At 36.6% G+C, this 18697-nt stretch overlaps 1 protein-coding gene across 1 annotated transcript in view; it reads left to right on the forward strand.

Moving 5' to 3' along the window:
• The window catches only part of slx4ip (SLX4 interacting protein), a 39355-nt gene that overhangs the window by 9488 nt on the left and 11170 nt on the right, over nt 1–18697 (forward strand). Inside the window, exons 3-5 of the mRNA XM_088934318.1 lie at nt 3104–3193; nt 3759–3885; nt 18532–18609. Of these exons, the coding sequence (XP_088790444.1) occupies nt 3104–3193; nt 3759–3885; nt 18532–18609 (295 nt within the window). The remainder of the gene's footprint in view (nt 1–3103; nt 3194–3758; nt 3886–18531; nt 18610–18697) is intronic.

Raw genomic sequence — 18697 nt, forward strand, 5'->3', positions numbered from 1 at the left:
GTGCTACAGCTTGTGTATAAATTTTAGACTTCCCCGTCGCTGTGAGGATGTGAGAAAAAGAATCATTTCCAACAGTTGCTGTTTGGATCCTTCCCAAATAATAAATTGAATCAATAGACATGTTCTAGAGATTTCATCAGCCTACAGGTTAGCTCCTGTAATGAGTTGGATCTGTTCAGTTCAAACAAAGCTAGTGCAATTTTGCTGACACTGTTTGCACCTTTTCAGTCTAGTAGCAACATGCATCATTGCTACTGAAAATCAGACAGTGAGCTATTGTATACCAGGATATTTAAATACTTTTGATCCTATTTTATTTCCACATCCTGACTTCAGAATCCACTAAACAGAATAGCACCAGACATATTAACCCATTTCTTTAAAACCGCATTCAGTTTAACAGGGTTCCTTTGAAAAAATGCATGTTTGTTGTTCCCTTTTGCAACTTACAGAATCAGGGAACTTTTTTACATCTTTAGATTATTAGAATAAAACCTTATTTTAAAAAATAAACGTAATTATGCTGTAGACACAAAGCCAGAAGCATTACGGAACCCGATTGTCAGCATTTCACAGATTGACTGACAGGCTAAGTCACTCTCCATTCTCCTTTCCCACGACATTGTAATTTTCAGAACCACTCAACTGAAACAACTGGTCAGCAGCAGATAGCCATGAGACATCTGACATGACAAAGATAAGGGAGAACAAGCGAGCTGAAAAAATCTCTTCATTGAGAGATTTAACAATACATTGTACTACCGAAACACACACATCTGGAAGGCCTATTTTTCAGATTTTTAGGAAATTGAAAAATTAAAAGAATTATCTAGCTATTGCTTTCAACCATTCAGTAGTCCATGATTATCACTGAATTGGGGTTTCCTGAATAATGAGTGTTTGAAAAGGATGCAATTCTGCATGACCTGAAGTTGTGGGTCTTGACCACAAGGGGGAGCTGTGCATGTGTGGAATTGTCTGTGCTGTGGAAGGGAATGGTGAATTCGGAATGGAAGCAAATACAGCCGTTTATAGAGATGTGTTTATAGTTAGGAAAAACAAACATTTTCACACATTTATCTTTCAACATAATGATCTAATGGATTAATGCGTCCGTGAGCTTGTCCTCTAGAGCACAAAGTTGGCATACACCATCTTATGCTTTAGACCTGAAGACGTGAGAATTTTGGGAAGCTTTCTGCTTGGAGGAATTCCCCCACCCCCCCCCAACAGCCGCCTACATAGGATAAAGGTGTTGTTTTTCATGGTTTAGTCATCAGAAATTTAAAGGCCAGCTTCCCAGCCAGTAGAGTATGTTTAATGAGACAGGCTGCACACTACTTTTGCTGGACTTAAGCACCACAGTTTTTTTTTGGTGGGTTCTGGAAGTTCATGTGTTTTAATGATTGATTTTTTTTCTTTCTTTCATGTTCCATGAAAATATAATCATACTGAGGGGGAGGGTGGTCATAGTATCGGCTATGTTTTGAAACAAATTATTTGTGAACTGAAAGAGGTAATGTAAGGCACAACTGTGATGTATTACTATGGATTTCCTTCCCATTAAAGCCTTTGTAATTGATTGGATTGGATTTCTGCTTCATTGTAATGAAAGAAAAATAATTCTCTCTACTGCATCTTTTGCATGGTATTGAAAACCAGTGGAACTACAAAAACTAAAGATATTAGAAGGACAAGAACGTAGGTTTTTGGTTGTCCTTCCTTGTTGTCCTGCTATGTTATAAAAGTGTACTGCTTTTTAACAAAAACAAAATGACTTTGTTGACACTCAGTGATCTCACCTGCTCCATGAATACACATTTCTTCATACTGTTAAACCTACTGTATAATTCTTGTATTCATGCAAATCATAGATTTTTTCAACAACTGTAATGACAACACACTTGCGATTGAAGATGGAGGTATCACAATATATAAACTGAATGAATAACATCAATGGCTGTGACAATATTGGCATCTGTTCTTCGTGTCACTTAGTGTTGGTGACTCAGTGATACAGGTCTTCAGGAATTTTAACTTGTGATAATGTATTCTACCCTGAAGAAATATATATTTAATAAAATACATACAGTGTTATTTATAAAGTGCTCCTCCATTACAATGCAGCATATTGTACTGTGTAGCTATACATACATATATATACATTTGAGGTCATGTCTTTTCAAATACAATTCACGTCTAGTGTGAGAAAGAGCACTTACTATAGCAGATTTCAGTTGTTATGGAGTGTGATTGTAGGTTTATAGTATGCCTCTGTGATACGTATTGTGTAGAATAGACTTGCATATCACACACTACCTGGGTATTGTGTGTGAGTATCCAATACCACCTGTTAGCTTTTATTTTCTCTAGGATACACTCCATCTTATTTTCAAACAGCCTTTGGAAGGGAGAAAGATTAAAATAATCTGACTGTCTTTTCTGAAAGTTTTTTTTTGGAAGCAAGGAGCTGTCTGAATCTGTTATGAAAAGTGACATTTAATTCTTTCATACAGTCTTCAGGTTAGACTAAGAAACACATTTCTTACTGGTACAGGTTGAAGTGCAGTTCAGTTACTTTGACACCTTGGCAAGATATTTGATCTCATTATGTTACAGTAATGGTATAAAAGTATTCCTGCCTCCCCTCCTTTCCTCCTAACCTCCCCACAAAAAGAAGAGAGAAACGTGGTTTTGACTGTGCACTAATCTGGAAAATTTTGCTTTGTGTAAGATTTGTGTGTAGGATATTGTGTCTACACAAGCATATTCGGTGCTCAGTAACAGAAAGAAAAAGCTGATTTATTCACCACTTAACAGTGGAGTTTGGAGAAGTCTGACTCCAGAATGTTAGTTGTGGTTTATATCCTCCCTTTTGATGACATTTTGTTCTGAGTCATGATGAATCTCTTGGTTTACCGTGACATGCCTGTCCTCAGTGCAGCCTGCAGAAAGAGGGGTGAGGAGGACAGGACTGCTGCTCTGGGTTAATGCGATGCTGTGAAGGCCGGGGCCTAGAGCGGCTCACTCATGGTGATTTCCTTTATTGTCTGCAGGCCGTGCGCTTCACAACAACCTGTGGCTGTCCTTTTTTGTTTTGCAGTGTGGGAATTTCGTTGTGCTGGTGGATCTTCATATTCTGCCCCTGGGCTCCAGCGAAGACACCAGCTGGTTTGCTGAGCAGCACAAGGAGGTACAACAAAAAAGTGCTGCCAACTTCAAAAGCTCTTAGCTGCAGGGAGGAATCAAGACTACAATGACGTACTTGGATCTCTGTTTTCATTGTTGCGAAGAGCCTAACTATAATCTCACCCCCCTTCACCTCACCCCCAGCTCTTAACAATTCAAATGGGACTTTTATAGGACCCGTGATTTGTTCCATTTTTCCCAGGTCACTTTATGTTTGCCTTTTGTATGAGCCTGTTTTAAATATTACCAGGGCCTTATGTCACCCTGTGTGTCTTTACTGCCTAATTAGACACAGTTTAGTAAAAGGCTGATATCTGTCTGCTTTGAGATGGGAATTTGAGTTGTGGCATAATTTATACCAGAGGGCTGTGTCTCATTCATGCAAAAGCAGGTTCTAAAATATTTGAAAACTTTCATATCATACTGTAGATCGGTGGATAAAAATAAAATGTGGTTCAACAAGCAGGATAAGCATGATGATTATATCTACTTTAGTGAACTGTAATTTGGAGATCTGAGAGAACCTTTTGCAAATTGTGTATTCGTTTATTTTTGTAATAATTCTTCAGGAGGTCAGTGTGCTTCTCAAAGACGCAGTTGATCAGAGAGTCAAGCAGTACTTGGAAGCCAGACGTCTGCAGGGGCAGCCCAAGCCAAGAAAGGAATTAACACAAGCCAGACCACTGTGCATTAAAGGTAAGGCAGTTCATTTGTTCTGCCCTTGGGGGCAGGCCTAGTGTAAGTCAGAGCTCCTCTCCAGCTTCAGCAAATAAACCTGTTTTGCGAAGGGTGTGCTAGCGGAGTGGCTGCAGTCATTCACAGCACTTTGTCACACAAATAGACTCTGCTCCACTTTTTCAATTTGCAATCACCCAGAAGTAATCCCTCGCACGCACTTTTACTTTTCTCCTAGAAAAAAACCCCTCATTAAACACAGAAGCCATATTTCCTCAAAGACATTAAATATATGAAGAATATGTGAAACAGGGGAGATGGGTACACCCTAGTAACTTATTTCTTTTATCATTTTTAAAACTACGCTTTACACCCTCTTTGCGTTTTGGCTTCATTGCGTCACTGTGTCAGGTGTTTTAAGCAAATAGAAATTTGATTTTACCAGTCTCTGTTAGGAAACAGCATAACCGATAACCTCAATTTTTATTGGTATGAAGTGAGAAATTAGATTCCTGTTTTTGCTACTATTTATTGTGTCTTAAGTTTTCCAGCTCTGTTTCTGGAAGGCTTGGTGTCAATCTGGATTATTTTTATATTGGTTTTGCATTATAGCCTTTTTTGGATTTGAGTCAATTTATGTGAATACCTGAGTAGGTGTATTAGCCTTTGCATTTAAATCGCTCATCATCACTCATTTCCCACAGGAAACTGATTAACTGCAGTGTCTCATAAAAATGTAGAAGTCAGTTTTTTTGGTGATTTTGTTTTTTTGTGACGAACTGCTTTTTATGAAGTGTTGCAATAAATTAGTAGTAACCATGAATAATCCCCAGTTCTGATGCTAAAACCTTGGGCCTGACTGTGTGTTAATGTTGGTGTCTTCCAGTTGTGTGACTGCTGTTGCCCTGTTTGATCGGCTGTCAGTCATCATTACATTTGTAATTTTCTCCTCAAACTAAGTGGACAGAAATGTCTGGGGATTGCATTTACTTACTGAATATTAACACCTGTGCTGGAAATTATTTTGTTGGAGATAGATATTAGTTTAGTGCCAAGGGTGGCTAATATTGTCAGTCACCTCCTAAAGGAACCATTACATTAAAGCAGGATTACCTTATTGCAGTCTTACAGAATAATCAGCTAGAGCACAGATAAGTTTAGAGAGAGGAAGCTCTTGACGCAGGTGCTACTTAGCTACAATTAAACATTACACACACTGACAGCTTAAGAACATTATTGCAAGTATAGGATTACAGGGCAAGTAATGATTCCCACCCTGTAGTTTTTTTTGTACATGTCTAAATAACTGAGCACTCTGCTTTTTTAAAAAAGAATGCAGCTTGGAGCTTGGACTGTAGCATTCCTTCTTTAGCTCTAATACATTAAAATTAATATCTTTGAAAGCTGTCATTTAAAACTTGTTTCCAGTTATCAGAAGCAAATCAGTTTAGTGTGATCCTTGTTTTATGGGAACTTTAGCATACACGTTTGGTGTCCTTAAGGTACAAACTGGTGTAATTTTCTCTTCTGCTGTCACCTAAACTCCTGGAAGGAATCCATTACCTTTCAGCAATAGTTACTGTAATCAAAATGCTCAGGACTATGTAGCAGTCTCGTACAGCGTATTAAGGTTGCGTGCAGATGTGATTGTGCATTTAAGAAGATGTTTGCTTTGTAACAGCCTCAGGAACCAGTGATGCCTACAGGCAATTGAAAAGTCAGAGAAACCCTGAAACTGCTTACTAAACTATGCACTATGTACTTTTAACTTGAACTATGATGTATTTTTGTTCGCTACGACATATGTATTCTTCTCTACCATGTATTTATTATTCTGGTTGTTTATTGACTGTAAATACTATCACTATTTATTATGTCCTGTTTCGTGATGTACTGTCTACATTGTGTGGTGCTGTCTGTCGTACTGTGTCATCTGCTGTACTGTGCAAGTCCTGATAGAACGGTATAAATAAGAATTCCTATGTACATGTACACATGGCAATCAACTCCCACATATCCTCTCTCCTCTCCTGAATGGCAGCTTGAATGAATGAAGCTTGCATTAGAATAGCTTTCAAGATGTTTTATTTGCCCCCTTATCTGTCTGATGTCTTTCCATCTGTGAGATTAAGACGGAAAGGCTCTCTTAGGTTACAAAAGCTTTACTGATATTTACTTTGACATCTGTTAAGGATCGACAAGTTTGTAGAAGGAAAATAAAGATAGTGGCTCATTGAAAAGCAGTGAGCAGAACCAAAACCATGGATGGAATCTACTTTCCCAAAAGTGTAGATAGGATTTGTAGGCTAAACTCCTTCTTAATGAAATAAAATAGTTACTTGGTAGGTTATTCCTATTGTAACAGGGTTTTTCACTGGCTGTGACAACTCGTATCCAGACTGAGTAAAACTGATGCTTGTGGTCATAATTTTGCACTTGTGAGGCTATTTAAGTTAGTTGCCAAAGCTCCTCTCCCAGAATTAAAAAAATGAGCCTCCTGGTATTCCTGGTAAAATTGTTACTGATGGGAAATCCTGTTATACTCAACCACAGGGTGCTTTATGTTTTTAAGAACTTACCAGCAAATACTGCAGTATTCATACTGAGAGTCCTTATGTATTGTAATGTATAACAAGCATTTCAGTGCATATGTTGTCTTTGAAACAAATTATTTGTTTAATTTTTTGAAAGTTATGCATGTCCTGAAAAATTTGTTTTTGCATTGCATTCTTCACAATTGGAGTCCCCGATCGAGAATATATATAAATATTTTAATGTATAGAGGTATATTATTGTGTAGATTAACCTTTCAAATTTCGATTTCTGAATTTCATAGTGAACTGCTAGAAGTAATTAGGATCTGAGAGTGTAGAAAACATGTATCACTCAGTGATATGGACTATATAAGCAAGAATGAATACCTTAAATATTTTTATATATAATCAATTATATACCTTTATTGCATGATTCCTGTAATACAGTTGCACATATCTGGAAAGCACTGACTCATTAATAATACTGCAACTAAATATATAGCTTTTTTATAAGTATATACATTTACATATATAAATTATATATATAAATCGAAATGGATCAATACAACTGCTGAAATACTTGTTTTATAAATCTGGGATGCCAGACGGATTGTGATTCAACACGTCTGTATGAGAAAGTAATTCTCATTGCTTTAATTCAATCAGTTGTGTCTTTTTAAATTAAGAAATGTGTTTGTTCCATGTTATTTCTAGTCTTTGTTGGTGAAAATGGTTAGTCTGAACCAAACTGCAAATGACCCAATAAGAAAAAAAGTGACTTTCTCACAGATAATTGCAGGAATTGAAGTTAATTGCATCCAGAAGTTTGACCTGGATGTGTAATGTTTTGACCCTTTTTTTCTGGTTTCCTACGTTTGTTTAAACATTCAGCACAAACTGTGGTGGCACCACATTCCACACAAGGAGAAGGGCGAATGTACAGTACATTAACAACTACATTGCTGACAAGAAAATGATAGCTTTCACCTCCTTCAGCTAAAACACTCTGTGTAAGGTTTCTTCTCAGAGGGTTACCATGGCAAGAGTTAATATAAGTAAAGCACCTTATCAGACATCTGCAACCAGCTGTATATTTTGAAACTGTTCGTTACAGGACGAAGTGTGTGCTGTCTAATAAATTTTCATGAGCACATGTCCTTTATTTTTGCATGTAATTTAAAGCGATGTGTTATGAGCCTTCATGGGGTTTTTCTTTCTCCTTCTTGGAACGAATATCTTGATTAGAAAACGGTAGCTGATCTCTTAAGAATCAATTCTGTAGGCTTACCATTTGCAGCAACCAGAAGATGTGGAAACAATATTTAGGGAGAAGAAACACTCATTTGACAATCTGAAATGAAATTTTATTTTTTTACTAGGATTCCCAGTGGTAAATGACATGCGCATATTATAAGCAGGTACTGTGTGTGTTTAAATGTGTAGAATTTACACTCACACAGGCAAGACCTATGGCTGGACATCTTCAGCAGAGTCCTGATATAGAGGTGATTTTTTATTGTTTTTACTTACATGATTACATGTAATCATTCTATGATTTGTCTAAGTTATTTTTTAAATGAGTACAACTTTTGTCAATGAATATAAATTCGATTAAATGTATGCAAATATATGTTGATATATAGTGTTTTAATAACATTGTATGAGGAGATATTTATTGAGCCAACCCTTTAAGAAGTGTATTCATTAGCATTTTTGTCGCATTATAAGTACAGTAATTCTCCTTTTGCAATATCCAACTCGGAGGAAGAAAGTTAAAATGTACTGTCAGATACTTCATATTGAAGCATGTAGGACCCTTTTAAATATTCCAAGTTCTCTTCCTGCTGCATTTTTACCTTGCCATAAAAAGTCAGTGGAGGCTTAGCTCTTGAGTACTTAGAGTGCAGCTCATGAATTCTGCATTCAGGTCAAAGTGTAGCCTGATCTCTAATCTGTGGACTATAACTGGGTATAGAAGGACTTTAAAATAAAGCTGGATCTCTGATGGATGAGAGGGAACCTGCAGACACTCTGAGACACTCATGTGAATGGGGTGGATAAGGAGACAGTAATTAGTTTGGCTGCTGTTGGTTCAAACGAATAGTCAGCAGCTTTTAACAATCTTTGGCATTTCAGTACATATGTGAATTTGTGCTAAAATTGCAGGTAATAATAAGTACAAAGAAGTTAAAGTTATCTGAAAACGAAACCAAAGTAAACTAGTCTGAATTGCAGAGTCCTTTATTTCTCCTTTTAAATGCAGAACTATTTGAGAACTATTTGTTTTTGTTATTAGTCATCACTGTGTTTTTATTTATCTGAATGGAACAGAAAAGGCAAATCCTGTCTTCCTGTTAAATGTCATTGAGTAGCTGGAAGTCTATGGGTGTGTATATTCTGGAAAAAACTGGTGTCCCCTTGAAGAACAGATCATTTAAATTACTACAGCAGCGGCTATGTCCTGCATACCCTGACTTACCATGTTCAGCATATTTATTCCTCCATTGAAAAAAGGATCTCATGCTTAAGTGCCACGCTATGACAGTAAACAGAGTGAGAGTACGGTGACTGGTGTGGCCTTATTCCAGATGGAATAGAAAGGTAGTGCATTCTACAGGGCAACGGTGAGTAAATAACAGATACAATTTCTGTGCAGTCATTAGTAGGTTTACCTGCAGCTTCTGTAGGAAACATTTCAGCAAACAATTGTTTTATAGTCTGCCCGGCTCAGATTGCCTTGGAGGACTGCACTCTGACTTTAAAGCACATTTATCCCTGTAGTTACATACCAGGATGTCTAACTCACAGAAGAGTCAAAATAATTAAGATCTTAGTTTTCTTGTTCCGGTCCAAGTAGGATCTAGGCTGGAAAAGAAACATACGTGTAAAGTACTTTTTTCTCTATTTTTTTTCTTTCCTTGTAAAAGTACCATTGTGTATTTTTACATCTTTTTTTAAATGTAGAATATAAAAATAAGACATGCATTTTGTCTGTTTGGAGAAGGCTTCTGATGTAGCTTGAAAACTTAGAAATTTTGGATATAAGACTCATGTTTGAACAACTTAATCACGATTGGAAAAAGCAAAAAAAGTAGCTTTCGTATTCACACCTCCACAGGATTTAAAAAGAGACCGCACTGTTTGCAAGTTTCAGATTGATTTCTACCTGGTTCCCCGCAAACACTGCCTGCAGCCAGGTGCCCCACACCGCTGTCCTGGCGGGTGGGGTGATGTGTCTTGTCCAAAAACGTCTCTGGTTGCGCAGTACTGTGCAGGTGCCAGAGTTCAGTGGGAAGAGAACACCTGCCAGGCTGTTCCAGATAACTCTGCGACTCGAAGGCATTTTCCCAGGCTCCTAGATGAATGGTCACTAATAGCCGTGGGAGAAGGCTTTCCAGTATTGCACAGTGTACCACAGACTCCACTTGGCAGTCTTCTGAAGACTTAAGTCTGCTTGGCTGTGACTCTAGTGGAAAACAAGTGTTGCTGGATAGCTTTACTGTATAAAATGTGTTTATAAGATTTGTTTCCTTGAAGTATGCTGAGGATGTGCAGCACAAAAATGAGAAATTCTTTCCAACATCCTTAATTAAGTAATTAGTCTCACATCATTGCAGCCTAAACATTTTTAGAATCTTAGCATATTTCCTAATTTGCTAATTAACCATCGGTCCCCATTGGGTCCAATTTCAAAGTTTTTGGAGCCATAGCAAAGCCTAAAATTATTAGAGAAATGCCCTTGGTTCTGCTGGTATGCTGCTTTTAAAAAAAAAAGAATCACTTTTAAGGAGGAAAATGCTGTACAGTAGGTGTATGTTCATGTGGCCCCTTTCAATCTATTTATGTAGTCCCAGCAGGAGGCCAGACTAATGTAAGGATAGAAGCTGCTGTTTGCTGTTCTATCATATTTAGAAACTGGTCCTGAGACAGATCTCCAGTTTTTGCTTTTAATCCTGATGCTGCTTACTGCTGGGTTGTAAATGGAGAGCATGCAACCGAATTACCTGCCTCGTAGCTGTAGCAGGGGCACACAGATTAAGAGCAAAGAAATGCTCTTAATGGCAGTAACCCTTGGCAGTAACAAAATCAGAGTCATGAGCTCCTGTTAAAAATACCCAGGCCCAGCCCCCCACTCTTCAGCCTCCCCATTTCCCAGTGCTGCCTATCCTGAAACCCCTTGCTTTGTTTTGCTGCTGTTTCTTTTGTAAATCCAGCCATAAGACTCACTTTTTGGCTCTGCAGCAGGACAGCAGAACTCCCCCCCCCGCTGACTAACTTCTCCAGCTGCAAGTTCCCAGCTGACCCACAGCTGCTGAACTTGTGTTGATTTTGCAAGGAACACAGAGTCCTTCAGACTCAACTCATGCTCAGTATTTATGGGCACAACTCTGTTTTAAATTATAATTGTTATAATTGTTGTTAACTGCAACTTTATAATTGCTCTGAATATTTTGAAACCTGAAGGGCAACCTTGTTTGCAATTTGTTGATTTTAGCCTTCTGAAAGGACCTTAATTAGTGGCACTGTTCATCTGTTTTAGCAGTTTATTCTTTTTTACCAAGAGTATACTGAATTTAACAATTTCCAGCTCTGTGTCCTGAATAATTTAAATAAAATTACAGATATGGCTAAAATACCTTAGTTACTAGCTATTCTACTGTTTTTCCTCTAGTGCAATGAAGAAGTGAATGCTTCTTTAATCAGATTGCTCAAATCAGTTGTCTGTGAAATAAAATAACAAATGTGTAATGTATTGAACTAGGTAATGTGTTTTTTCTCAACTATACATTGGATAGAAAACACAAATGTTGTATGTGAAAACAGACAAGTAATCTCTTCTTTATAGCTTGAGAACTGTTCCTTTAAAATACACACATTGTGCCTGAGGGTCAGAAAACTGGCCCTTAGGACCAAACCATAACATGGACCGCCACTGTCACACCACACAGTTTATATATAATTAAGACAGCAAAAATGGTAACATAAGCACTAACGTATTCATACAACAGTTTCTCTCACCACATTTTGGTAAGGGCAAACATCTTATGCTTACTTGAACCCGGGTTAACTATTTAACTTGACCATGCACTTACTGTAGAAGCTGGTCAATTATTTTTAAAGACCTGAATTGTTTTTATTTCACTTTTTGGGAAAGGAGCACTCAAGAGCAAACTCTGCATACTTTTAAGAACTGTCACATTTCCGTAACAAATTTTATTTGCAGATCTACAGTAACTCTAAAATGAACATTTTTGCTTTATTTTTACAGGGGCATCAAAGAGATGCAGTGTTTGAGATACAAAGTTCATAATGTAATGGGAAATGTAAAACACTATAGCTTCTATCTACAGTATATGTAAACCACTCAGCCCACTTGAAGTCTCCTTAGAGCTGGACAGTCTTTTTGGTCAGGCACATCATTCAACTGCATTATTATTATTATTATTATTATTATTATTATTGCAAGTGGTTGTTTGCTTGCTTTAATTTGCATAGCCAGGTAAGGTGTCAGACGTAGAGGTGTGTTTCTTAAGTTCTTGCTAAATAAAGCCAGATCTCTTCTTTGCCTATTCCGTGCAGGCTTATTAACATACATCCGAATGGCTTTAAAGGAAAACGTCTGGAGTCAATGAGACCTTGATCCCAGATTCTAAGGACCAATGCATCCAGGCAGCACATTAATCAGTTCCCAAAACTGGTCCTTAGTTCTAATCCTCACATCATTAATCTAACATTTTGAGGAGTGGTTTCCCTCTGAACTTTTTGTACATGGGAAAAATGTAGAATTTTTTTCTTTTTCTTAATGCAATTAGGGGTGAAGAATGCCATACTGGTCCTGATTTTGGACTAAACAACTGAACCAAAATAGTAAAGGGGTGTCACAACAGAATTTCCCAATGCAACATGTATAAATATGTGTTGTAGCTGATGATGAAAATATATATAATGATCTCTAATATGTAAGTACATATTAGGAAACATTATATTGATGAGGGTGGACTGAGAATTGTATACTATGCAAAGAACCTGGAAAAAATTGCATCCTTATTCCCCAAACTAAATAGTGCAGCATTTTTTTTTGTAATCAGCAATTTTTTTAGAAATAAATTCTGTAAAGGGGACAGATTGTTTGGTTAGTGCCTTTCAGAACAGATCATCTCAATTTATCCTAATGAATAGTAGTGGGCCATTTAGAAGACAATGACTGATTTGGTGTGTTTTTATGCATCACAGTGCCAAGAATAAGTTTATTTTTATGTTCACTGTACATAGCCAAGCTGCCACTTGGTCCATGACAATAAAATTGTCATTTAAACATTACATCACAACAGATGCCTCAGGGTACCAATTTGTCTCTACAGATGTCTCTACAGATATTATCTTGCTTTTGGTTACTGGGTTTTGTTAAAATGTAATATACCATATATATGGTATATGTCCATTGTTCAAATGGCAAAGGGCAAAAGAACCTGGATTGGTGTTCCTATTAAAATAATCACTTTTCTGATTTCTAAGAATGTTTATATAAACAATCCAATTGAATGCGGATTTGAACTTTTGTTTGAACCTTGTGAATGAGGTAAGATTGCTTTACTAAGACCATTACCGGTTTAGACAGTAGTACAGTCCTTTACCAAAATATAATTCACTTATTTTTTTAGCACTGTATTGAAGTCCTGGTTTGTGGTAGTATATGAGGTATTTCTTCCTTTGTTCACTGACTCATTCTGAGCAAACACCTCACCTGGTGTCAAGTCCAGGTGTGCTGTCTGTGCTAGCTTACTAACTCACTGATTTGCTTGTGTGCGCAGGCTGAGCGGCTTGTTCATCTGTGTCGTAAGCACTTTCTCACCTAAAGCAGATTATGCTGTCACTTTTTTTTTATTTTCATTGCTCTCCTATTCTCTGATGCCACACTGCTGTAGTTCTTAACAATGTGGCAAGTGACAAGTGATCACTCAAATAAGAAATCAAATGCACAGGAGCACATATTACTTCAGGTGGACACAGCACAATGATAGTACCCTTACTGATAATTACAGTGTGAAGTCAAAAAAGTGCCATTATACACCTTAAAGTGCTTCACGCCAGCATGACTCCCAGTCAGTGATGAAGCTAGTCTGCATGTGATTCATCTCTTGCTCACAGGGCCAATAAAGACAGCTGGATACCTAACAATAGGTCGCAGTGTTATCATCTGACAACTCACCTGAACTCTGATTCATAACAAGTGGGAATAGTTAATTAATATATGGAAAACAAATATGATAATGTTTGTGTAAGTTCCCAAAGATAGCCTTTTTTGTACTATAGGAAACTCAACTTAGATAAGTTACCTACCCTTTTCTCAGTTTATGGACTCTCACCTATAAAGGGTTGTTAAAAAATGTAATGCAAAACAAATAGAAATATTAATGTCCCAAATAATGTGAAGTGAAGAATTACAACAATTTATTTTAGAAGTGTGCTGTTTTGAGTCTGTGTACCCCTGAGCAAGGTACTGTGCCTAGTAATAGTGCCCTATTGTACAAAGGGGTCTACAAGTCATCATTGTAAGGGAGAATTTGTTCTCAGTTGATTCACTGGTAAAATCAAGTAATAAAAATGAGGTGGCACCCAGGATAATTGTACTGATCTACTTCTTTCCTTTTTTAATAAGAGAATGTCTTTCGGCAAAATTATGATTTGATGATACATAATTAGTTTTTATAGTTAAAGACACTCATCGTTCCCAGAAAGATCCCCTTCCCAGTGTGGTCCTGTTTATAGAGCTAAATTTGTTCTTGCAAAGTAGTGCTTCATTTACTACCTGTCTGGCTTGTTGTCTAGATTAAATAGAACAGGAATGCTTTGAACATGGAATTGTTCAGAAAGAGCACTGTAAGTGTTTGAATGGCTTTTAATCTTTTTTTATAATGATGTGACACACAGACATATAACAAAAGGCCCGTTTGCTGCCAAATTGGGGCTAACAAAGTTTGTGGAATAGAAATGTACTGCTTAGTAATGGCCCTAGGATCTGTGCCAAAAGCAACTCCAAACTGCACAGTACTTTTAAGGTTTGAAGAACAGCTGATGTCTTAACTTGTGCTTCAGTAGTTCCCAACTTCATGTCCAGACATCTCATGAAGCCTTATCCTGGGAATTGGCAAGATCAAGTCACTAGGGAAGAAAACACAAATACTTCTACACTTTATGCAGGACGTTCTTTGGGTCCAATGGGCTAAATCGAAGCTTTAAAAACACACAAACTTGTCTGCAATGAAAGATGCTCATACCACATTCTACTCTGTCGCCAGAAATGGGTAGAAAAAAGAATAGATAGATACAAATCTGGATTCTTTAACGTGAAAGTATTTACTGACGTAAATCAGCAAACAAGTAATTCCATGACTCCTGTCAGTCATTGTATTTATAAAACAGCCTAATATTTTTCTTGCCGAGTTTTTTTTTCTTTTTTCCAGCTCTGAATGTTTTAGTTCCCACTGTAACCTTAAACGGTTATGGTTTTAAAGTTTATTGCAGTCTTATAATTAACTGTTTCTTCCTTGAAAAATCAGGCATTCGTGGGTGATAAGAACTGATTTTAAAAGCTTCAATAAACTGAATTTGATCCCCCTTAAGTCTGGAGTTGTATTGGAAAATTCACAAGGCATTCACCCCCAAAAACACAAAACAACCACTGTAAACCTTGCTGAGGACTGGCAGCAGTCAGTAATTCCTGTAGTAGTTTTGCAATCCATGCTTTCTTAGGAAAGATTCCATTTTATTATTTGTGGGCTTTTTTTATTACAAAACCCTGCACACTCAGATTTTATTGTATCTTTATGTTAAAAATACAGATATAAATAATTCTGTGGTATTGATACAGAAACCAAACTGTGTACTTTACAGTGGGGAAGTGCCATTTTCTGCAGTATCTTAACTTTTAGCAAATGCACTTTTATTATTTTTTTCCTTCCTTGGTTACCTTAAAGACTTTTCCTTGGGTAGACAAAATTGCATATGAAAGTAGTGACTTTTTTATCCAGAAATCTATGCATTTTGATGTGTGGCATTCAGGTCTGAAAAATCACTGACATAACTGGCTCGAGAAAGGGCAGTCAGTGTGAAAAACACATATTTTGCCTACAGTATAGCAAAGATCTGCAATCTGCAAAATATCAGTTTTTCTATTTTATGATAATTAAAACATTAAATAATTTGTCAGATTTCCAATCAGAATAAAGGAATCAACCACGATCTCTCATGTAGTTCCAAGTGATTCAAAGCTCCTTGATTTGTTGTGATAATTAGATTCGTTTCTGCAGTAATGAGAAAGAAGAAAAGAGGAATGGGAAGATGGGAGAAGAGCTGTCAATCATTTGCCAAAGGCTTAACTGTGTACCTGCAATGAATTTGTGGTTAGCAGAAACCGTAATAACATGTCATTAGTTAAGGAATTGTGACATGTTTCTTTTTTAAATAAATTCTAATAAGCTGTAATTGGCATTATGCTAAAATAACCCTAGCAAGCATGGGAAATCAACAAAGCCTTTGAACTTGTACATAACATTGCAGTTCCCCAGATGTTGAAATTGTGTGCACATACTGTATGCAGACAACCATGACGAAAACACAAATTTATTTTATTTCTAGTTACCTATCTGTCTGCACTATCAAAGCAGCTATATACATTAATAATCTGGCTATAGTTAATACTAATGTAGTGATCCATGTTCTCAGTATATATTTGTGCTCCATTATGTCCCTCTAAACTTACTGTTGGTCAAGTGTTTTGCTTCAGCAGTCTCTCAAGCTAAGTTTATATGTGAAGAAACAGGTAAAGGTTTATTCTATGCTGAAAAGAAAAGAGACACAACGTTTCGGCTGTGGAGCCTTCTTCTGGTAACAGCCAAAACGTTGTCTGTTTTCTTTTCAGCATGGAATAAACCTTTACCTGTTCCTTTGCAGCGTATGCAAGCTGATGGAGCCACCTGCTTAAGTTTATATGTGAAGCTAATCACTAATATCAGAACCCAATTAACTTACATTTCAGGCCTTCAGTTTGCTTACTGCTACATGTTTATATGGTTGTGTATTGAACTAGATATCTCAACAAAATTGTTCTCAACAGATTGGAGATATACTGTATGTACTGTAGTTTACAATAACCATAACTACATTTTAAGTAGACCCAGAGAAAATGGCTAAGTTCTGCTAAATTGGAAATGAGAGAAGATAAAGTGAATTCTAGTTGTCTTTTTGAAGGTAGGTACTTCATTGTAAAATGAACAAAGGGAAAGTAGGTCACTATAAATCCGCAATAAATCATTAGCATAATTTCATTGCTACCAGGTTATTGACTCCGTTAAATACAATTTTTATATATTCCAACCCCTAATCTAAAGTGTTAGGAAAATGAGTATATGCAGTATATACTTTTTTAATTGTGAGATTCAGACCCTATTTGGTTCAAGAAAAAATGGTAGAGAAAATGAAAAAAAAATGGAATGAAAATGAAAAAGTAGGATGAAAACTGAGAGTTTTTTCATCCTAGAAGGAAGATATGAATTGTATGTTTAAACTTGTTTCTTTTAGAATTATTAGCCAGTATTCCTAATACTTTTTGCCCAAGAGCTATTTATACTGTATGTTAAAAGTTCTGAGTGAAAATTACAGCTGTGTCAAATGAGCTCAGGGTGGGTTCTGATGAAATGAAGAAACAGAGTTTACAATACGATTACGGTTTCAATATCAGCTTGAGGGGAGCTGTCAAACAGATGGAAATTCCAAAAACCTAGGAAACAGAATTAGAGCTGGAGGCTTTTCATGATCTTGTGTAGATATTTAGAAAGTATTACTAAGTATGAACCATAGCATGTTAGAAGGCCCCATCCTATCTCATGTACAAATTCCTAACAGATTGGGAAGTGCTGGTCTGCTCTCACCAAGCTGAGTGTACATTCCTTGGACAATGACAACCAGGCCTTATTGTTTTTTTTTCCTCTTGGTTGCTAAATAAAAACAGACAAAACACATACAAATAAAGAACAATCATGGAACAAGAGAAGGCCTAAAAGAAGACAAAATGAGATGCAGGTTCAGATTTCAGCATGGTTATATCATTCATTCTTTCACTGAAAGCTATGTACTTACTATAGTTTATTGCAAACAATGCATTTACTGTAAAATGTGAAAAAAAAAAACATTATTTCTGCTTTTAGATCACAGAGTTCCATTTTGCAATTGCCACTTCATTTCAGAAACGTCAATCTTAACCAAATCCAAGAACTGTCCTAATCATTCTCTAAACAAGTAGTTTTATTGTCTTTTCCCATAGGAATTATGAACATAAACAGGTCATATTTAATAACAGAGATTTGAAAATGCTTCTTAAAAAATTAAAGAAGGGAAGGGCAGAATATTTAATCTTTTAATAACCCAAACTTCTCACTGGAAAATACTGAAATGATACCATGAATTACCTGGAATTGCAGGTTTTCATCACGGATGATGATGACTAAAGTATAATAATAATAATGTGTACAGAAGTAATTGTAGACAGTTCTGTTAAATATAGTAAGCAATTAAATACGAGATTCTTCAAACATTTGATATCAATTAGGCTTTTGGGTTTTGAGATGTGCCATGAGCGAGTGTTTTATTCTGAGACTGTCAGGGTGTGTTCCCCCAGGATCATGACACTGTGTTTGATTTCTGCTGCTGGGATGTCACAAAATGTGTTAAAACAATAGTATCCTTGTTAAGCTAATTGGCATGCTTGTTGAATTATATTACTTATTGTGTCTCCCTCTCCTTTTTTTATTCTGCAACAGTGAGGCATGTTTGAAATTTTAAGCATCGTTCGAATGCTATGGGATGTTTTTGTATTAATCTGATATTCTTTGTTTTATTCCTGTTTTTGCTGTTAGTACTATCAGTCATCTCTTTGTCATGTCTATGGGAAGATGCTAATATTGGGTGGTTCATTAACCAGTAGCAATCTCTTGGTAACCTATATGTTTGTAGTATCTTACATCTTTAAAATTATGCAGTAATAAGCACTAATGTTCCTCTTCTTCCAGCTTAGAAAGCTGTCACTCTTTATGTCCCGCAGTCAGTTCTTATCTTATATTGTTTTGTTTGGCAGGGGAACATTTTTGCCTTGCAGCTTACATTGTGAAAAGGCATGTCAATCTGAGGTGCATCGTGAAGCGCCAGTACCGAGGTATGTAATTAAACGACACTGCATGCACATGCATTGCAAAAAAAGAAGACTTTTATTGCTATGAGGGACATCAGTGAACAAAGATGTC

Source organism: Atractosteus spatula, chromosome 15 (assembly GCF_055471065.1).
Source record: "Atractosteus spatula isolate fAtrSpa1 chromosome 15, fAtrSpa1.hap1, whole genome shotgun sequence".
NCBI lineage: Eukaryota > Metazoa > Chordata > Actinopteri > Semionotiformes > Lepisosteidae > Atractosteus > Atractosteus spatula.